Raw genomic sequence first — 21,537 nt, 5'->3', positions numbered from 1 at the left:
AGATGTGGTTCCTTGCCCGTGTGCCGGCCGGGGCGGCAGTTGCACGGCACCCAGCAGAGACAGGGCTTTGGGTGAAACAGGCAGAATTCAGCCGGAATCAGAGCCATCCTGCTCTTTGCCGGCTGCTTAACGCTGAAGAAGATGGAGGCAAGAAAGAGCACAGGGATGGAGAGGGGATGGGGGCAGGCGAGGGGGGCTGGCTCGCCCAGCTGAGCATCACCTGGGAGCCCAGAATCTCATCGCCAGGAGGGCTCCTCCCGCTCCATCAGCCGGGTTTATGATGTGCTGGTGCCAGCACCTCCTGTACTTCTGACCTGCAAAAGTCATCTGGAGAGTCTGAATCGGTGATGTGGCCGTGAGGTACCGTGAACACCTTTCTGTGCCGTGCTTTGTCCCCTGCAGAAATCCTCCCCTGCCGTGTCCCACCGATGCTGGGGCGGGAGCCGAGTGCCTGCGTTGGAGACGGGCTGCTCTTCTGCTCTCGCTGGGGCTGGGCTGGTTTCTCACGGCTGTCAGCTTGGCAGGTAGATTGAGCGTTGTTAGAAAAACAGCTTAAATCCATCTCCTTTAAATTTTGCAGAGCAGAGAGATCTTGTAGCAGATCTCATTGTATTTCATACTGGAGCAGAAAAAGAAACATTTTATGGTGATTTTTTCAATGACTTTCCAATTTTTTTTTTTTTTTCTTGGTGAACTGTCTGCAATCACTTACAGTGTTCCTGAAGGGATTAATTACTCGCTGGAGCTCATTGTGCGTATTTCATATTCAGAACTGTTGGATGTGATGCCTGGCTTGGATCGAGTGAGGGGTCACATGGTGTTTCTTTTTTCATCCCTTTTCCCCTGTTCTGTTTTATCTGTCAGGCTCCTGGTGTGAGCGCTCCCAGTCGCCGGTTCGGTGGTCGCTCGGTCAGTTCGCCGCACGTGATCGCAACCGACTTCCCTGCTCCGTGCTCCTTTGTCAGGGGGAAGCGCAGCCAGGAGAAGACAAATCGCTTCCTTGTTTGAGTGACTTTTGGCTGATGCTTTCCCCCAGGCTGTAGTATTGGCTCCGCTCTTCCTGCAGCGGTCGCGGCTCTGGGCTGTGCATCAGCAGAGCTTGGACAGGCCCCCGGAGCAAATGTGGGGAGAAGAGCTCAAAGTACATTGCAGCGCTGCTTCCCACGGTGGAGCGGGTTTGTCCGGCGCAGGCAGCCGTTGTGTGGAGGTGGGATGTCTCAGAGGGGATAAACCCCGGCTTCCGGAGACCCCACTGCCCCGTCCTTGGAGGGTCGCGTCCCCGAGAGGGCACTGCCTGGGGACAGCCGTGCGCTTGGTTCTTTGGGGGCGCGGGGAACGGCGTTGTTTCCAGCGAGGTGGGGGGGGGGATCCCAAACCGTCCGGACTGGGGTGTGTAACTCAGCAGGCTCTCAACATGCTTAAATGATTGCTGCAGCACGCGGGGATGGGGCTTGCCTTCAAACCCCAGTGCAGCAACGAGCGGCTGCTCTCCTGTTTAATATCCCAGCGAGCCGATGTGCCTGGGGGCTTGTGGCTGCTGTCGCCGCACGTCACTCAGCCATTGCTGTTGGTGGGTGTGTGGTGAGGGTGGTGGCGGAGCTGGCACAAGGTGGAGAGCCGGGATGCTCCACTGAAATCCCTGCTGTCAGTGCCAGTGCCTTTTTCGGAGTGTTCTCTGCCCTGCCCGTCCCTGGTACTGCCAAGCCCACGGTAAAATTAGGACTCATGCGGTGGAAAGGCGATTCTTTGCATCGAGTCCTAAAGCGCGTCAGAGCCCCTCCCCTCGCCGTGATGCAGGTGATGGACTTGGGGTGAAGAGCACTCTTCCTCCCTGCTGTCCTCCAGCCCCACTGGGGCGCCTGGGCAGGGGTGCAGTGGGCTTTGGGGTCCCAGGGAGAAGAGCAGGGACCGGGTGGTGGCTCCCACAGCAGTGGCACAGAGATTTCTGGTCCCAAACATCCCTTTCCCTCCTGCGGCACACATGGGTTTCCTGAAGGAGACAGGATCTTCCTTCTCTGAAAATCCCCTTTGGTGGGAAAACACAACTGCTGCTCAAGAAAACCTTTTCCCGGTGGTGAGGACCCACCGAGGGCGCTGGGAGAGGTGGGGCGGGTTGGGAAGCAGCCGGGGGACGGCGTGGGTCCTGCCGCCGAGCCCTCGCCCCTGCGCTCCCAACAGGGAACCGTCAGGGCTAAGAATAGACAATTTATTCATATGCATCCCTCTCCCTGTGAAGGGTGCTCGAGGCGCTGTGCAGCAATTAAAACAAGTTCGTAATAATAGCACCGGCAGATCAGCAGTGTGGACTCCAGAGAGCTGGTGGAGGATTTGGCGGTGCTGAGGATGGATGGCTGGAGACCGGTACCGCTGACCTTCCCGGCGGAGACCCGGCATCTCCCCAGCAAGGGGATGCGGGCAGCAGTGCGAGGATGAAAGCCCGGGTGTTGCTGCAGCCGCTGTGCCGGGTGTGGGGCTGCCGGAGGAGGGGGGTTGGGGAGAGAGGTGCATGGGGCCGACACTGCTCCCGGCCCCGGTGAGGGGAAGCCACCTTCCCGGGGCAGATCCGTAGGAGGAGGCAATGGTGCCGTGTTTATGGGGTGGGCAGTGTGCTGCTGGTGTGATGCTTTACCTTCCCTTATGGCAGTGGGGGGGGTCCTGGGAGGGCAGCAGGCGCAGTGGGCAGGAGAGCCGGGTTCACCTGCGCTAACGTGGGGCAGCCCAGGCTCTTCACTGAGTTACCGGGGTGCCTTATCCCACCTCTGGGCAGGACCTCGGAGCCGCTGGTTCTTGTTGGCTGCATGGAGGGTCAGGGGGACGAACGCAGGGTTTTGGTGTGTCGCTGTCGGAACCGCGGTGTCCTCTCCCAGCAGACCTCCTGCCGCTCGCTGTGTCACGCTTTGTCCCTGGGAGGGCGTAGCGGGTTTGCTTTGGGATGAACATCACCCGGGCAGTGCCGCTGGTGGGGCGGACCAAAGGCACCCCCAAACGTGCGATGTGCACGTCGGTCCTCAGCCCCACCCGGGTTGCTACTGCAGATGCTGCTCCAATTTTCAGGGGGGTGAATCTTGCCCCGGTACCTGGTAGGACCAGCACCCCACAGCCGGCAGTGCTCGCCCACCCCACTGCTGGGGGCCGCAGGTGGAGGGAGACCCTGAGCCTTGCGGGATCCCAGAGATCGTATGTGCAGTGGGCTGGTTCCTGGCTCTCTGCAGGCTGCTGCGCCCGCTGCCAGAGTGAATTTGGCACCTGGCCCTCCTGTGAGGCTGGGCTCGGGGGAGAAGAAAGGCCGAGCCCTCCCCGCTGCCCGCGCCGCAGGCAGGAGATTCAATTACCCCCGCGCTCGCACAATGGCCGTTTATCTCTGGGAGCAAAACCCTGGTAACCGTCAGGGCAGAGCGTGAAGGGCTGATTAGAGGGTGTGCGGGGAAGGGCGCTGGGGTCGCGTGCAGGCACTTCCCTTCCCATTTCCAGGGCTTTCCATGGTAATGACTCCTATTTTCCTCTGTCGTTAGGACGTCACTCACATGCGGCTCGAACGACATCTGTCAAAACATGTCCCCCCAGTCCTTGGGGCTCCTGGGGAAGAGGGATCTGTTGGCCCCATAATGAGCCTGACATCAATTAATCATCAGCCTTAAAAATTAGCATCCTGGCAGTACACGTTGGAGGGAAATGATTCCCCAGATGGAAGCAAAAATAGCCTTGGTTATCTCCCTCCTCCCGCGGGAGGTGGCAACAATAGATCCACTAACGAGCCTGGAACTCGTTTAAGCTGGGTTTGCCCCGCTGGGGCTGGGGGAGCCTGAGGTGGGCAGCTTTCTGCCCTGCCTCGAGGTGCTCTTGGGGGACCCCCTGGTGCAACGGCTGATGACCTTCCCTGGGGTCTGGTCCTGGCCCCAGCCTCATGGGCTGGCGTCCCTTGGGCCTTGCAGAGAGCTCGCAAGCACCGAGCCCCCCTGAGGCTGGGGGTTTTGAGGAGAACAGTACCCCAGGGGACTTGTTCTTCTGGAGCTCACCCTGGGCAGCACAGGTGGGCCAGGGCGCAGGTTCAGCTGGTGGCTCAAGGACACTGCTCTGGGTGGGCTGTCCCTTGCACCCCTCCAGGGTGGCAGCTCTGAGCAGCGCTGTGCCCATGGCAGCTTGGTGAGCGCCTTGCCAGCTCCGATATTCAGCAGCTCAGTGATGGGCTGGAGGCCTCCAGAGACCCCCTGTCTGGGAGGTGACTTGGGCACCTTCCCAGGAGGTTCATGGTGACGTGGTCCTTGTGCCACGCTGGGATTCTCCGTGTTCGGAGCTGCTTTCCCTCGCTCCCAGGCCAGCTGTACCCTGAGTGAGCAGCTCTGCTGCCCACAGCCCCCTGCAGCTTTGGTTTCCCAGCCCCGTTACTCGGCGAGGTGAAGAGCCGCTGCCTTCCTCCAGCTCCGGCTGCGTTTTGGGTCTGTCTTGGTGGCTCTGATGAGTGCTCGGCAGGCTGTGGCTGGTAGGGGAGCCGGGAGGACATTTTGCATTCTTGCTGGAGACGCACGAGGGCTCTTTGGCTGATCTGGTGATGGACAGACAGACCAAGTGTCTACCAGAGCCCAGCTGAGGCCGGGGAGAATTGTGTTTGCAACGCATTGCTCTGCACAAAGCTCGCAGTCACAAGGCGAGGGGGACAAAAGGCTCCCTGTTCGCTCCGTCCCAGTGGGTGCAATTCCAACAGTTAAAAAGCAAATGTGAGTTGTTTGTCTCTGTGAATATAAAGCTTCTCCAAGCATGGCCGTATTCTGGCTGGGAATGGGGAGTTTGGCTCCACTAAAGACTCTGTTCTCCCTGCAAAACGGAGCCAACCCGAGCCAAGAGCTACCGAGCCGGGCCCTTCCCCGGTGCGGGGACGTGGGCTGAGGAGGGGACGGGCTCCCGGCGCTGAAAAACCTGGCCCGGGTGTCTGGTGGAGAACAGCAGGGAGGGATGAGCGTGGGCACCTCTGCCTGTTGTACCTGGGGGTGACTCCACCTGTGAGCATCCTGCCAGCACCCGGGATCTTCTCTTATGCCCCAGGGGTTCGATGTCCTCAGCAAACGGGAGCCCCAGGCATGGCAGGCTGGCTCCCTTGAGTCGCCAGATCTGATTTGGGGCATCTGACTGCGAGTCCAAGGGCTGCTGTCGCAGATCGGGGATCTCTTGAGTTGTGTCTCTCCAGACCTGAGTCTGGGTGGCTGCTCTGCTCCTGGGAAGCCTGTGGATCTCCACGGCACTGGGTTTTCACCTGAGATTTTATTCCCAGACCAGCTGGAGAAGAAAGGGGATGGGTGCACGTGGCTGGAGGTGCAGTGGTGCAGGACGGTGTGCCAGCGACATGCCTGGTCCTGGGCAGCCCAGTTGTGCAGGGGAGGGGGGCAGCCAGTTGTGAAGCTGCTGTGGGACCTGAGGGAACAACTGTGAACCGCGTGCTGCAGCTGGGCTTTGGGCATGGACACATCCACACCACCTACATGAGGATCCTCAGCAGTAACGGGGCTGTTGAGGTGGTGCCAGTGCCCAACATGGAACAAATGCTGTCTATGGCCGGCTGTGTGTGGCTCCCCTGGGGGTGCGTGGTGCTTAACCCCACGTTCCTGGCAGCTAAGCCATGCTGAGCACAGCCCACGGGCATCTCCACCCCTGCCCAAGGTTCTCCCTCCTCCCTGGCTGCTTCTGCATTCACCCCGTCCTCCCATCACCTCGCTCGCCCTCTGGGCCAGAGGGGCTTTGGAGAAGGGCTGTGCACAGTGAGGGAGGGTAGTTATGGGAGGAAGGACGTGGCTGTGACTGTCACGCTATGGGATCCCTGCAGGGAACCCGGTTTGGTCCTCGAGACCAGGTGCAGGATTCCCCCTGTGCCCACATCCCCCTCCTCCACCAGGCAAAGCCTGGAGTGGGGGCTGGTGATGTCCCCAGATGTAGGGCACATCTGGAGGGCATCGAAGCAGTTAAGTGAAGGGCTGATTTGTGCTATAGAAACCCACAGTTCCTTCCTTTGATCCTCTGAATCAGCCCATTGCCTCCGTCTTATAAAGCCCCATTTATCTCCGCTCTTCCCAGTAAGTTCGAAGGCGGTCGCGGCTCGTGGCTCCTCGGCAGCAGTGAGCTCGCCCGGCTTTCTCTTCCGCTGAAGCAGAATCAGGTGAAATCTCTATGGCAACTAGCAGATGACAGCGAGTCTTGTTGCCTTGGAAATGAGGCAAGGCAAAAAAAAAAAAAAAAAAAAAAACCCACCCAAAAAGAGCCATCTGGAATTTTGAATTTCCACAATGTCCGACCCGCGTCTGGTGACGCGTGGGGAGCGTGAACCCGCTGCCGCCGGCTGCTCCGGGGCCTCTGAGCCAGGGCCCGTCTGCACCTTCTGCCTTGCCTGGGGTTGATTGTTGGGTTTTTTTTTTTTTCTTCCCCCTACTTTCTGGCTTTTTTTTTTTTTTTCTTTTTTTTTTGTGCAGGGTCTGCAGCATCCCCTTGAACGTCTGCTGGTGGCTGCGTTAACGGTGTCGTGTGCGGGGCATTTGGGGGGCCTGGGTGCAGCTGGCCAGGACGGTGCTGGCACATCCCAGTAATGCTAAACCCAAGGGTAACAGCAAACTCCAGGGGGGAAACTGAGGCACAGAGCGCTCCGTGAGCAGCCTGACCCCACTCTGCAAGGCCCCCAGCTTAGGACAGAGCCCAGGTGTGGTCATCGCTAGTGACACTGTCTCCAGGTGCCTGAGGCCAGGGGGCCGTTAACCGGGGAGTTGGTGTCACCCTGCATTTCTGCTGCCATGTGCGCCAGCCTCCGGAGGCTCAGGGCACCCCTTGGTGCGTGGATCCGGCCCATCCACCCTCCATCCACGACCCCCCTCCTTCCCAGACTGCGGAGATGTTTCCTCCGGGTTATTTTGGAGATGCGCAGCGCTGGGAATGGGGGCGTTGGGATGCTCCCAGCTCCTCTGCACTTTGCAGGAGAAGCTTCGGAGGCAGCTGTGTTGCAGGGTGTGTGGCGCTGTGCGCGGGAGCAGGGTCTGCCCTGACACGGGGGATTCAGGGCTCCCCCGGCTCGTCAGTGTGGGGGAGCGGAGGGTGGCGCAGAGATGGGATGCACGGGGCGTTGAGCAGCTAAAGGCTCTCGCTGCTGAAAAAGGAGCTGTAATTTGGATACACAGGTGGGGTGGTTCGGGGCCAAGCGCAGCATCCATTGAAAGAATATCCCGCAAATGGGCTGGAGGCCCGGTCTGGATCTCTCCAGCGGGTTCACTTGGAAACTTGTGTATGGGAGAGACCCAATTAAATAGATTTATGGCTGCTCTAGCCTGAGAAAGTCTGAATCCCTTTTAAAAGCTTGGCTCGCTGGAGCCAGACAGGGTCCAGGCTCCAGGTCTCTCAGCCCTGCCCTCGTTACGAGCAGCCATTCGCGAGGCTTAGCAGCAGCGATCGCCCCGAAGTGCTGATTCGGCTGAAGTCCCGGTCTGTCACCGCTGCTAATTTTCTGCTCTCGCCTGCCAGTGGGGAGCTGATGGCCTCCACGCACGGTGTGGGGCTGCCACAGCCTACGTGGGGACGGGTGCTGTGATGGGGACGGGTGCTGTGATGGGGATGGCGGGTGCAGGCAGGGGAAGGGGCTCCCTTCCCCGCTGCAGCCACCTTTGGAGCCTCCTGCAGAGCCATGTTGTTTTGCAGAAGGGTCCAGTAAGGTGTGAGACACGGGGTGGCCATGCCAAAGCGGGGCTCTGCCACCCCTTCTCCTCTTGCTGTGTCTCCACGGGGCTGGTGCTCTTTGGGAGGCTTGGACGCCGCCGGCACTGCCTGCTGTAACCCCATTGCCTCCCCCAACTTTTCCTGCTTGGCCTTTCCTCCCTCTGCCAAGGGCGAGTGCAGGACGCGCTGGGATGCATCCAGTCTCCTCCCCGCAGCCTGCACAGGGCTACGTGCGGGGCGGCAGCAAGCAGGGAGCCTGGCCTGCCCTGGCTGCATTGAGGGACGGGGACCTATCCTCAGGTATCTGCAGCACACTCCGCACGTCCCCTGTCCCCCCGTTGGCAGGAGGCTGTGCCTCCGTGTCCCTGGGGAACAGTGTCTCCGGCTCCGCCAGCCCCAGGGCTGTTGCTGTCACCCAGGGGATGGTGGCCACGCTTCCCCCCATCAGTCTGCCCGGGGAGCTTCAGAGGTGCCAGTCAATGGTCTGGGCACCCAGGTACGGTGTTACCAGGGTGCTGGATGGCACAGGGCTCCCAACCCTCTCCCTGCCCCTTGGGGAGCAGGACCCACTGCTGCAGGAGACATGGGGTTGGCAACTAGCCCTCAGCTCACACCAAGAAGCCCCTGGCAATTAAAGAAATTAAGGGACGGTGAGTGCTAACGAACCTGCTGCCTTCTGATGGGGTGGGGCAATAGGTTTGCAGGAAAGGGTGAGATGCCCTTCTGGGGTACTGGGCAGGAGGGGCATGCTGTGCCCAACGAGGTACCCTGGTGCATCTCCTGAGAGAGAGGAGAGGTTTTGGGGGGGTCCTGGTATGTCCCTGGGAGGGAGCACGCAGGGATTGCAGGGATGGGGCTGGGCTGGAAAACGAGGCCAAAGATGGAAGCAAACACTGCGGACCTGGCAGTCACCCCACAGAGCCCCATTAGCCATCTCCGCTGCTCATTTAGCCTGCTTGGTAGCTGTTGAAGGGAGGAAGAGAATTAATAAGCCACAGGGAGAAGGATTGCAGGTTGTGACCATCCCCCTGCTCAGCCGTCCGGGAGCGTGAATCAGAGCTGGATGTAAGAAATGCAAGATAAAGCCATTTTATTCCATATGGAAAGACTCTGCTGTCAGTGTGCCAAGACGCCGGTAACCAAATCTCACGCTGCGGGGTGCAAGCTGGGAACCCGCCGGGCTCAGCGGGGTTTGCACCGGGCTCGGGGTCTCAGGTGTCCCCTCGGGCCAGCAGCCTGCCTGCGGTGGTCGCTAGGTGCTAGAGCAGAGGGTTTGGGAGGAAAATACCAGAAAAAAACCAACCCCAATGCCTGGGCTGATTCATTCATAAACACAGCTGGGAGCGCAGGCTGAGGCCGCGCGGTGGGAGAAGGGTGTATCCGTGCGAGGGTTTGTGGAGCTGGGGAGCTCGGCCGGGCTGGAGGAGTCTCACGGCCCTGGGAGAATGGTTTTTATTGCAGAGTTTATTAGTGTATTTTTCAATGTGCTGGAAGGAATTGAGCAACCAGTTAAAAATGTTTCATGACCTGGGGAAATTCGTTGCGGCTACTGTGTACTGGGAGCCCACTGTAGTGACTCAGAAACACCGCGGGGCCTTTTATAGCAAATTCCCGCTTGCCATTAAAATCTTTAGTGGGTCACCAGGAGTCCTTCCCGAGCCTGATCTTCTGAAACGAGACCGGTTGGGTGATGGGGTCAGGAAAACGCGTGTGCAAGTGCCACACTCATGCCGAGTGTATGAACACAGGCACAGCCGTGCAAGCCCAGCTCGTGCCGGTGTAGGTGTCAGCTGCTGCCGTCCTCGTGCCTGCACACGTACACGTGGGCACGCGTGCATGGTCGCAGGCTCAGGCATGCACACCACACATGCACCATTCTGCGGGTGGAGAGGGTTTTGCCACCATGTGGCCTGCACATGAACACACGCATGATGCAAACAAGCGCTCGGGCGGCGCGCACACACACACACACACAGACACACACTCATGGGGGTTTCTGTGCCAAGGCACATGGGGCACACGTGTCCCATCGACGCGGCTCTGCCTGGCCCCAGCGGGAGCTCTTGGCCACATGCTCCTTTGAAATGAGCTGTCACGAGCCGTTTGGAGTTGATGATTTCCTCATTCCTTGACATACTTGGCCACGTCGGCAGCGCCCCGTCGTGCAGGCAGAGAAGCTGCCCCTGTTCGCTCATGGAGGTGATGGGAAGGGCTGGACATGAGCAGAATCTGGAGCTGCCCGGTCTCCTCTGGCCCTGGGTCTGCGGTGCCCGCCACAGTCAGACCCGCAGCACCTTGCCCTGAGCACAGCTCTCTCCTTCTTCCTCCTCCTCTTCCCCCTCGTTGGCTGCCTCCAGCCCCTCATCCCGCCTCGTGAAGCTCCTTCTCTTGGCGACGGTACCTGCTGCTTCCTGGGCTGTGCAGGGCAGGAGACGGGGTGACGGGCAGCGTGTGATCACGGTCGCTGTGCCCGATCCACCATCGCGCAGCCGGCAGCGCTGCCCGGTGGCCAACAGAGAGGCCGATGGGGGCTGTGCGGGAGAGCACTTGCAGGCGACGGGGTGATCGGGGTGGGCTTCAGTGCTTCAGTTTCCCCGTGTACGGAGCGGAGCCATATTGTGTTGTTTGATGCTGAAGAGAGCACTGAGAGCGCTCGGTTAAGAAAGGAGCAGCAGCAGGGGCCGGGGGGGCCAGGGGAGCTACACAAGCGCGGGTGTAGGCAAGGTCAGGACAGAGTCTGACGAGGGCAGGTTAGACCCAGCCTGGAAAAGGGGATGGTCACTCGGGCAGTGGTGCCTGGTGGCCTCCTGCACAGGGCTTGGGGACAGTGGCTGCATCTCGGGGCTGCCCTCCTCTGTGTGGCCAGGCTATGGGAGCACAGGGCCAGAGCCAGCACCCCCTTCCCTCCGTGGCAGCAGGACAGAGCCTGCGAGAGCGGCGGGGAGCTGCGACCAGGGCTGCAAGCCAGCCTGGAGCTGGGGTGGAGGGGACGGCCGGACCCTGAGCCTGCAGCCCCGGCAGAGTGGGGAACACTGGGGGACACGTCCCAGCCGTTGCTGCCGGGGAAATGAGCCTGGCCAAAGCAGAGTGTCCGACTGACCCCACCACGGCACGGGCTGAGCCGTCCCTGCTGCTCCCTGCTCCAGCAGCTGGAAACATCTGGCTGCGGGAAGCTTGCTAAATCGATGCGGGGAGGAATCCAGCGCGCTCCTGCTGTTCCCACACTCCAGCCTCTCCCAGCGGCTCCGGTTTCGGCTCGGCTCCGGCATGCTGCGGCTCAGCCAGCCCCCAGCCAGCCCCTGGCCCCTCGCTGCACCTGGAGAACAGACTGCGGGGGGCCTGGCGTCACTGTCCCGGCCCAGCACAGCCGGGACAAGTGGTGGCATTTCAGCGCTGGCAGTGGGACATGTGCCAGAGGTGGGCAAGCAGCTCTTCCAGTGCCAGTTTGGCCCTTTCCCAGGTGAGATCTGCTGCTTTTCCTGGGGCGTCTCCAGCAGGTAGAGTGACCTGGACGGTCACCCAAATACTGGGGGCCAGGGGAGCAAACTGTGCCGGGCACGGAGGGTGCCGCAGGTGAAGCCGGGGATGGGGATCAGTGCCCTGAAATGCTGGGGCTGAAGCACCCTCCAGCCCTCCGCCGGGCTCCCCAGCCCTTGGGTGCTGCTTCTTACCTTGCACGCCCTGGGGGTCTTCACTGTCCCCCAGCAGCAGCAGGGGTGCAGGGGGAGGTGGCACCCGTGTGCCATCCCCTCTGTTGGGGTGGCTGGGGACACAGAGAGTGCTAGTCCCGTCCCCGGGGCTCCTCGGGCTGGGGGTGGCTGTAGCAGCCCCACTGGCAGCAGTGCCCGGGGAGGAGGCAGTGCCAGGCCCAAGTGCTGGCTTTGTTCCCCATGGGAATGGCTGCGGGTGGCCGTGGGGGAGGCAGTCGGGGTGTTTTCGGGAGGGGGCTGTACCGGGGAGGAGCACGCTGCCAGGTTGTGAGCGGGGTGGGACCCACTGGTGGCACCAGGGGATAATGGTGGCTCTTCCTTCCCATCCTGCTCCGTCCCGCCCCAGCCCTCAGGGACACGGCGCTGCTGGGGGGTGTGTGCTGCCTCCTTCGGCTGTGGGAGCAGGGCTCAGGGTGGATGGCACCCACCGGACATGGCCAGGGTGCAGGAGCTGGGGGTGCCGAGTCCTTTCCTGCATGGACCCACCTGGGGACACTGGTGGGTGTTTATTTCTCTTCCCTAAGGTTTGGATGTGCCTCCCCTCCAGAAAATTCCATTGCCCTACACACTGCACGTGTGCCAGCAGTGGTCTTCACCTCCCATTTCTGTCCTGCTATTTCAAGCCTGAAAATCCATCTTTCCAGGCAGCCCAAGGGCAGGACCTGACGGCTTTGAGGTGCCCCTTGGTCTGCCAACACAGCCCTTTCTGCCTGCCCCACCGGTGGGACACAGAGTCCCTTGTCCCCAGCCACAGAGCAGGATGGGTGCCGGCCTCTGGCACCGAGGGTCCCTCGAACTTCCTCTGTGCCCGGCTCTGTGTGTGCAGCCCCCTCTGCTCCGTCCCTCCATCCCTCTGCCCCTGCTGCCTGCACATCCCCGTCCTCATCCCTGCTCCTTGACCACCCGTGATCCCGTTGCAGCTCTGGAGCACCGGTTGGAGGCTCTGGGACAGACCCTCCGTGATGGCATGATGCCTCTGATTGACTCCTCCAATGTGCACGGGCCACAGGGAAGATTTAATAACGAGTTCATGACGTGCCTCCTGCTAAGCCTTGTCCTGGGAGCTGGACCAGGGCAGTTGGACACATGCTGGGCTGCGTGTCCTCCTTACACGACGGCGTGTGCTGGCCGTGTTGGGTGCCCTGCGGGCTCACCAGCCCATTTACCCTCATCTACAACTGGCTTTAACCTGCTTGGTTTAACCTGTCTCATCGGGGCTGTTACCTCTCGTCACCACCTTCCAGGGTCATGCATAAATGGGAGCCGCTTCACTGGTTTGAGGTGCTCCTGCCCGCGCTGGTGGGCGAGCAGAGGCTGGGGACGGGGCAGCGTCACCCATGGGTGCTGCCTGCGGCATGTCTGTGTTGGTGTGTGATGGGGACGATGGGACATGAGCCCCAAGCAGGCAGGCACATGGCCGTGCCGTTGTGGGGAGCCTGCTGGGGTGTGTGCCGGCGGTGTCCCCCCGGTCCATGCCTCATCGCAGCTTACACGGTGCTGTAGCAAATCCCGAAGCGCTGGTTGCCACGTTACATTAGGAGGAGCCACATCCAGCATCCCTGGCGCCCGCTGTCACTGCGGTTCAATGGCAAGCTGCGGCTGAGAGGCTTGAAATCGGGGATCAAAGCCGCAGTGGCACGGCTGTTAGCTGCCGGGGAGGCACACGAGCGGGTCAGGGGCGCGGGGGCTAGAGCTGTGGCCCTGACCCCAGCAGCGCTGCCAGGGCTGTGCCAGGAGTGACCCCACTTCTCCGTGTGTGTGTGGTGTCTCTGGGGGTGTGTGTGCACAAGTTCACGTGTGCATGTGTGTTTGCAGATGTGTATGCACATGTGTGGATGTGCATGCATGTAAATGCATGTGTGTGCACAGGGATGGTTGTGGTGCAGGTACATGCGTGTGCACATGTGCAGGTTGGGGGTTGCACACCTGCATGTGTGCGTGCACGCCTGTGCTGTGGGTGTGTACACCCAGAGAAGCCCCAGGGCAGCTGGAGCTCGGGGGTTTCCAGCCCTGGGCCGTGCCCATGGGGGGGTCGTTCCCACCAGAGCAGCCCCCCACAGAAGCCTCCTGCCTGTCCCCGGGCAGAGGCAGGAGTGGGGCTCGTCTTCCACCACTCCCCGACATCCCCTTGGCTCCTGCTGGCTGCTGCTGCAGCGCCCGTGTCCCCTGGCCAGAGCACCCCTGGGGCCTGGGGGATGCAGGGGCAGGTTTGGGCATGTTCTTCCAGGATGACTGCTCCTGCGTGGCCTCATGGAGGAGGGTCACAGTACTTTGGGGCTGCCTGACTGTACCTGGGCTCCTGTCACCTGTGTGGGTCCTGTGGACCAACTTGGTCCCCCTGGCCCCACTGGCCACTGCCCAGCTTATCCTTCCTGGAGCAGACATCCCCATCCCAACCTGCAGTACCCTTGGGGGTGGCATTTCATGGTGGTGCAGCTCAGCCTGGTGCCAGCCCTGCCTTGTCCCCAGTGGGTAGAGTGAGAGCTGGGGTGCACAGTCACGGGCAGAGGGGTGTGGGAAGGGGCTGGGGGGCACAGCCATGGGCAGAGGGGCTCAGGAACCATAAATCCCTTTAAAACTGCCACCTTGTCTCTCCACAGACCCCGAGTCCCAGAGGAAGAGGACGGTGCAGAATGTGCTGGACCTTCGTCAGAACCTGGAGGAGACCATGTCCAGCCTGAGGGGCTCTCAGGTGTCTCACAGGTGAGGCTCCAACACCAGACCCCCCCCACCCCTTCCCCACGACCAGTGTCCTTCCTGGGGCAGCGAGGGAGGCCGGGGTGGCCGGGAAGCGGCTCTGCTCTGAGTGAGGGCCATGTGAGTGGGAGGGAGCTGGCTGTGAGGACCTGGGGACCCTGCCCGTGGGGGCTTGGAGAGATGCCCCCAAATCCGTGGGGTGTCGTGCGTGGGGCTGCAGCAGAGTCCCATCCCTGGCAGTGCTGTAAGCCCGACAGTGCCTTGCGTGCTCTGGGGCAGTGGGGTGGGTGGTGGTGGCACAAAGGTGAGCTGGTTGCCCCCAGACCCCAGGCAGGGGGTGAGGTCTGTTCCTGGTGGTCGGGTGTCCCCGAATGGAAAACCAGAGGTGAATGTGTCCCCTGCGCCTTCCCAGGTTTGGACCACAGGCTCCATGCCCATCCATGACTCAGTTTCTCTCTGTGTAGAGGTGACGATGGAGAAACCGTCAGGCAGAGCTGACCGAATGCCCAGCAGCCCCCAGGCAGAGGTGGGGTACCCTGCCCAGACCAGGGCAGCACCCCAGGGTTGCAGCTGGGGCTGGAGGATGGCGGGTCTCGGGACAGGGCTGAGTAGTGAACGAGAGCAGAGTGTCTACCTGTGTTCAGGGGTCTCTCTGACACATGCCTGGGACTACCTGTGCCCCCCTGGGTCTCTCGCTTGAGACCACCGCAGGGTTACTGATCTGCTCTGAACGTGCTTGGGGTCTGCACGGCAGTTCCAGCCTCCTGCCTGGGTCCCTGTTGGGGCTGGGGCCAGCAGGTGGGGAGGGGGCATCTCCCAGGGCACCCTCCCCATCCCACCCTGCTGGTGCAGCTGTGTTAGGAAGCCTGGGCTTTGCAGAGAGGCTGTCGGGTGGCAGCGAATTGAGAAAGCCGAGGATGCGGCCAACATCCTTCTCCTAGTGTTTGTTGCCACCTCGTGGTCTCCTTTGATCCTCGGTTTTTTTTTGGAATGGGCAAAAAGCAGCAGCTTCCTCCCCCCGCCCCTTCACCCACCATTCACCATTACCGACCTTCCCTGTGTCACCCCTCCATCAGCTTCGTCCCGGATGAAGCAGCCCAATTGATTTAGCTCTCCCTAACCCAGAAGCTCATCTGGACCCTTTTTGTCCTCGCTGCACTTTCTGGATCTTTTCTGAGCCGGAGGTTAGCAGAGCTCTGGGGCAGTGGGATTTGCACGGGGCCGCAGCGATGCTCCCCGAGCTGGTGATCTCCTGGAATTATCCATCGCAGCTCTGGCATCGCTTTGCTCAGCCCAGGAGCGGGTTCGCAGCCTGGCGCTGCTCACGCCGTCAGGGCTGCTTTGTGTTCGCTTCGCGTTCGCTTTGCATTCATCTGTGTCAGAATTCACCCGCCGCCTTCTCGCCCCAGCGCTTGGCTCAAATCCTCCATCAGCCCCCGTCTTAGGGAAATAAGGCAAGGATATTAAGGGTGATTAAATTAGCGTTGCTGGTGGGTTTTGACTCTTCGCTATCACTTCCTTTTCTTGATGAGTTATGAGTACACCGTGTGGTGGAGGCCTCGGCTGGATCCCTGCCACGGGGAAAATGGACTATTGGTAGCTCAGGGATGCCTACCCCTGTGCTCTGTGCTGCAAGCGGTTCTTAAATACATGAGGATCTTCCCTCTTATCCCATGGCAGCTGTTTTTCCAGTTTATTTGGAAGCTTAATCTGCCTCTGAGGTGAGGGCACTCATCCACCACCTTATGGCAGCCGCAGCAGCCTCGCAGCCTGCTCCCTGCATCCCTCCAGAAGCTCCACCGCAGTTGTGAGTCGGGTTTTCCTTTACCAAAGCTGTGTCAGCTCTTCCCCAGTATGTCATAATTACACACGTACCCACTAATTCTGCTCTCGGGAATGCTTCCTAAAAGCCTGTCCAACCATGGATGTCATCCATGGTCCTCTGGATGTGCCTGCATCACCCGTGTCCCTGTCACCGCTTTGGACTCTCTCTTTATTCCTTCCACAAATTATTCCTCAAACTTTTCTTGCTCTCCTTGCTGTGGTCTTCCATCCAGCGGCTGGGGGCACAGCCTTTGCTGTTTCCTCACTAGGACACAACTTTGTTCCTGGAAGACGTCACCGCTCTTCTGGCAGCCTTTGGATCCGTCTGCAGGGTCGGACGAGCTTCCTCAGGGATTTGCTTTAGTCCTGCTCGGAGACGTGGGTTGCATCTGCTCCGAGCCGCCGGCAGAACATCCTTAAATAGCCTTTGTGCTGCCGACAAAAACTAAACCCTTTTAGCTGCCCTTTTAGTTCCGCTTTAACAAACTTCCTAGTTTTTTATGTAGTTCTCTGTTTTAAATTCAATACTGCAGACGGGGCTTGGCTTTCGGTGCTCCTGCAGGAACGTTTAATCTAAGCTGGGGAATAGCTCGCTGATAGTAACGTTTGGAGCCAAGTCGAGGGCTGCGGGTTCCCAAGTAGCTGCTCCAAGAAGTAATCATTTTTGGTGTCTAAATTTAGTTTCAGCATCACTCCCCAACATGCCGTTTGCCCAAAATACACCCCAAGGGGTGTGGGGAGTAACTGAACTCCCCGTTCCTGATGCGCTGCGGGCTCTGGGCTGGCTGGAGAGCAGCACGCCTGCAGGCACCGGCAGGCAGCCGGTGTCAGGGTGTCCCCTCCTGCCCAGACGTGGAGGTTCGCTCTGCAGGGGTTTGGCCTGAGATGCTGATGCAGGGACCTGGTCCCTGCTTTGCCCCTCGACATCCAGCCCCTGCTTCCTGGCATGACCCGCTGCCACATCCCCTGAGATCAATGTGCCACCACCCCAGTTCGTCATATCCCAGATCTGGGGTGATATCAGGGTGCAGGTGTTGAAATGGTGGTGGGGGAGGTGATCAAGGGAGAGCAGCCTGGGCAGGGGGAAGCACGTCTGGGCTTTCCACTAAAGGCTCCCTATTAGTGGGGTTCAGCACGGCTCAGGTTGGGGCTGGGACCGGTCTCCAGAGAAGTATGGACCCCTCTCCCATGGTGTGTTTGCAGCCAGTCCTGGTGGCACCCCCAGCCCCTGCACTCCCCCAGCATTGCCTGTGGGGGGTTGTTGGGGCTGTAGGGAGGCACAAGACCCCCCATCGCACTGCATGTCCTGCTCCACGGTCCCTGGGGAGAAACCCCACCAGGCACTGGTGGGTGCAGGTGGTGTGGGTGTCCCAGTGAGTCATGGAGTGTGGGACCCTGTGCTGGCACCAGGCAGGGCTGGAGGGGACCATCCCCTCTCATCTGAGACGAAGGGAGTCCAGGAGAGACAGCGTCCCTGTGCCCACACTCCTGGGAGCCTCTCCCCTTGCCTGGCTGCCTCAAAATGGGCAGGTTTGTTTTCTGAGAACCTGCAGCCCTGGTTCTGGGGGGCTGAGGAGGGCACAGACCTCTGCTTCCCCCCGGCCCTGCCCTAATCCTGCCCTGCATCCTTGCAGCTCCCTGGAGATGACCTGCTACGACAGCGACGAAGCCAATCCCCGGAGCGTCTCCAGCCTGTCCAACCGTTCCTCCCCGCTCTCCTGGCGCTACGGGCAGTCCAGCCCACGCTTGCAGGCGGGGGACGCGCCGTCGGTTGGGGGGACCTGCCGCTCTGAGGGTACCCCCAGCTGGTACATGCACGGCGAGCGGGCACACTACTCGCACACCATGCCCATGCGCAGCCCCAGCAAGCTGAGCCACATCTCCCGCCTGGAGCTGGTCGAGGCACTGGACACCGATGACGTGGAGCTGAAGTCGGGCTACATGAGCGACAGCGATCTGATGGGGAAAACGCTGACGGAGGATGAAGACATCACCACAGGGTAAGTGTCCACAGCGGGGCTTGTGCCCGAACCAGGGCTCTCCTGGAGGTTTCCCCACCTCCGGTTTGGTCATCAGCGGCGGTGGATGGAGGAACACGTACATCATGGCCAGTCTGGCTGGGCAGATTGTGTCCCCGCATCCCAGGAGATGCTTTCCCTCCGGCGAGGCAGTGTAGCCGTTGCAGTGCTGGTGATGCTGGGCCAGAGGAGGTGGCTCAGGGCCAGTGAGCCCCCGAGCTGGGGTGTGCTGCTCTCCTGGCATGTGGGAAGTGTCCAGAGTGATCAGGGTGTTCCCAGAGCAAGGGACTGAGAAAGGCGTGTGGTGTGTGGCTGCAGGAACCCTGAGCCAGAGCCCAGCCAGGGTGAGTGCTGCTGCTTTCAGAAGCACTCTCCCAGTTTACACCAGTGGGTCTGACCTGCTGTCTCTGACCCTGACACTGCGGGAATGTCCTGTGTCCTGCCAGGAGTGCTGGTGGCCCGTGGTGGGACAGGCTGGGTGGGGTCTCAGCACCCAGTAAGAATCAGGCACCGAGGTGTCATTGGGTTTCTTGGTGGAGCAGGGTGTGCTGCTGAGCGGGGTACCCTCTGTTTGGGACCCCTGTCGACCTCTGTCCCTCCCCCGCCAGGGCCAGGGGCATCTCCTGCCGAGTGAGCACAGCTCAGCACGCCCAGCGCTCGCATTTTCCTTCCAGACGTGTCCAGCTCCCACTGCGCTGTTGAGGTGCCCCTGGCTCTGGCGGGGGTCCAGGATTTCAGCATGTTGGAGGTTTCCTGTTTCAGCACAGGAGAAAATAAGTAACTCCGGCACTTGAGCTGTCCCAGAGCAGGAGGAGGCATTCGGCCTCCTGGCAGTGCTGCTCCAGCCCTCCTGGGGTGGCCGTAGTCACATCAGCTTGTTGGAGGACAGAGCGCAGCCCATGGCTTCACACCCATCCTGGGGGCCAGCGCTCCTCAGGAGTGCCCCAGAGGTGCGTGTGACAGTTAAAGGGGGACACTGAGGGGTGCCTGTGCTGGCCTCTGTCCCTGTGATGCTCCAACTCAGGGTTGAGAGTGTCTGTGGCACCACGGGTGTCAGACCCGTCCTCCCCACGAGCAGGAGGGGTGGCCTTGGGGGGCTGCCCTGTGCTTGTGAACAGGGGTGCCTTGTGCTGGCTCAGCATAGACCCTCCTGTGGGCTGTAACCCACATCTACCACCAGACTGTGGGGCCTGATGGGCAACAGGGTGGGTTTGGGGCACCCTGGGTGGGTTTGGGGCACCCTGGATGGCTGGGGCTGTAGCGGGTCTGGCTGTAGGGGGTGAAGGGCTCCACTGCTCCCTCTCTTCCCCTTTGTCTTGTCTCAGAGCTGCTCGTGCAGAGGGGTAACCTCGGGGAGCCCTTGGGGACAGAGCTGGGAGGGGTGAGCCGGAGAACCACTTTGTCTCCATCAGCCACTGAGTGGGGCAGAGTGTGGGCAGGGGTCACTCCGGCAGGACCTTCCCTGGGCTCAGCCCTGCACCCTGCCCCGGCAGGGTCCATTTCTCCTCCCGGGAAGGGTCAGGCCTTGGGGACGGAGCCCTTCATGGCTGAGCCTCCCGCGAGACCCCAGCAGCACCGCAGTCCACTGGTGTGGGTGAGGCTTTCTGTGCCATGGTGAGCTGACTGGCACTGCCACAGCCCGGTGCCGCAGTCCCTGTTCCTGCAGGGTCCCCAGTGTGATGCCCTGGTTGTGCCCTGAGAGAAATCTGTGTCCTGCCAGTGGGTGCGGAGAGGGGCTGGTGTCCTCTGTTGAGTACCCCTCCCCAGGGTTGGGTGCAGAAGGGCAACTGGGGCAGCACAGGACCCTCTTGTAAGCAGGGACATGTCCTGGGGATCAGCCATGTCACCGGGATGTTGCTGGCACATGGAGCTGTGTGGTGACCCAGTCACAGCTCCGTCCTCCATGGTCCCATGTCAGGGCTCAGGGGCTCCACCAGAGAAGGCAGCGTGACAGGGCCTCTGTCCCAGGAGTGTCCCTGGCTGGGTGCTGGGGGTCACCGGGGTGCCTTGTCCAGGCAGAGCCAGGGCAGGGGAGCAGGGGCATCCCCTCCTACCCAGAGCCAGCCAGGGCGAGGAGCCACCTTGCCAGCTGAGAGCACTCACCCACACAGCCCCTCATCCACGCAGCCCCTCATCCACGCAGCCCCTCATCCAGCCTCCTCGGCTGGCTCTGACCTAGAAAGCAAATACCGCCCCAGGCCCCATCTCCCCGTGCTGCTAATGCACCGGGCAGGAGCCGAATGATGCAGATGGGGCCATCAGCCCCCAAGCCTGGGCCACCGGGCCGGCGCCTCCCTGCACCGCGCCGGCGCACACCCAGGCTTGTAGGGCAGTAGGTCAGAGCCAGCTCCGAGGACGCAGTGGCACATCCCCCTTGGAGACGTGCAGGGCTGTGGGATGGGACTCGGCATCCCCACGACTCTCTGGGGAAGCAGCCTGGAGGGAGAGAGGGCCAAGGTAAGTGAGGCACGGCCGGGGCGTGGGGACTGTCCGTGGCAGGTATCGGGCTGAATGTGGGGGGGGGTGGTTGGGGTGAGCCTCACTGAAAGGGCAGTGGGGCTCCTGGGGCCCAGGTCACGTCTGGTGGGGAGAGCAGGGATCGGCTGGGGACACCTCTGTCCCTAGAAGCGTTTCTGTATCAGCCAAACGTGCCGGCAGCCTGGCTCCTTGCCCGGCCAGTGCCGCTGCACTGGCACTTGCGGCTCCCCTCTACCAGCAACCCGCTGCTGGTTTTGAGGGGGTGGAAAGTGCTGGGTTTGCCCTCCCTGCTTGGCAGCGAGGCCCTTCTTTTGTTCCCAGTGTCACTGTATCTTTGTTATGCTCCACAGCAGGGCAGCCCTCGGCCGGCAGGGACTCAGCACAACCGGGGCTGGGAGCAGCCCCACCGGGATGTGCCGCTGCCGGCATCGAGGTGTTCAAAGGGCCTGGCACAAGTTAACACAGCAGCGTTCACTGGGATGGTGCTGCTCCCCTGCCCTGTCCTGCCTGTCCGTGGGATCTGGGCAGGGTGCAGGCAGGGAGAGCACCAACCCCTGGGCACTGGAAAATCTTCCTTCTCTTCCTTGGCCGCTGCCGACTCGGTTCCCACCTGAGTGCACTGCTCATTGTTCCATGCCCCCATGCCCCTGAGCGGTGTGGTGCCGTCAGCGATGCTTTCCCAACCTGGCCAGGCTGGGGATGTTTCCCAGACCCTGGAGGTCACCTCGTTGAGGTCACCCCACTGGGAGGTCTACCAACATGCGGTCACACGCTGCCGAGGCACCTCCGTGGCTGTATGGCCCCAGCGCGGTGCTGGGGCCGCGGTGCAGGAGCGCGGGCACCTTCGTGTGCAGACCTGTGTGTGAATCAGGCAGCAGCGGAGGAGGCGGGGAGCGGGGATGTTCAAGCCAGGTTTTGCCCGGTTTCGTCCCGGCCACATCCTGCGTGTGCGAGCGGTGCCACCTCCTTCACGTGGAGCTGCCGCTCCCCAGCAGCGCGGTGCGGCTGCGTGTTGGTGCTTCCCCCCGGTGCTGTGTGTGCTCGGGGACCTGGTGTGAGCGGCTCTGGCGGGCGCTGGGTGCTGGCGCAGGAGCGGGTGAGCGTGCATCACCCCCAGGCGTTCCCTG

At 61.3% G+C, this 21,537-nt stretch overlaps 1 protein-coding gene across 1 annotated transcript in view; it reads left to right on the top strand.

The window, feature by feature from the left end:
- Nucleotides 1-21,537, top strand: part of NAV1 (neuron navigator 1) — a 60,282-nt gene that overhangs the window by 17,493 nt on the left and 21,252 nt on the right. Inside the window, exons 5-6 of the mRNA XM_074163555.1 lie at nucleotides 13,994-14,096; nucleotides 17,549-17,914. Coding sequence (XP_074019656.1) covers nucleotides 13,994-14,096; nucleotides 17,549-17,914 — 469 coding nt within the window. The remainder of the gene's footprint in view (nucleotides 1-13,993; nucleotides 14,097-17,548; nucleotides 17,915-21,537) is intronic.

This window comes from Numenius arquata, chromosome 24 (genome assembly GCF_964106895.1).
Source record: "Numenius arquata chromosome 24, bNumArq3.hap1.1, whole genome shotgun sequence".
Classification (NCBI taxonomy): Eukaryota; Metazoa; Chordata; class Aves; order Charadriiformes; family Scolopacidae; genus Numenius; species Numenius arquata.
This window is presented reverse-complemented; position numbering and strand designations above follow the sequence as displayed.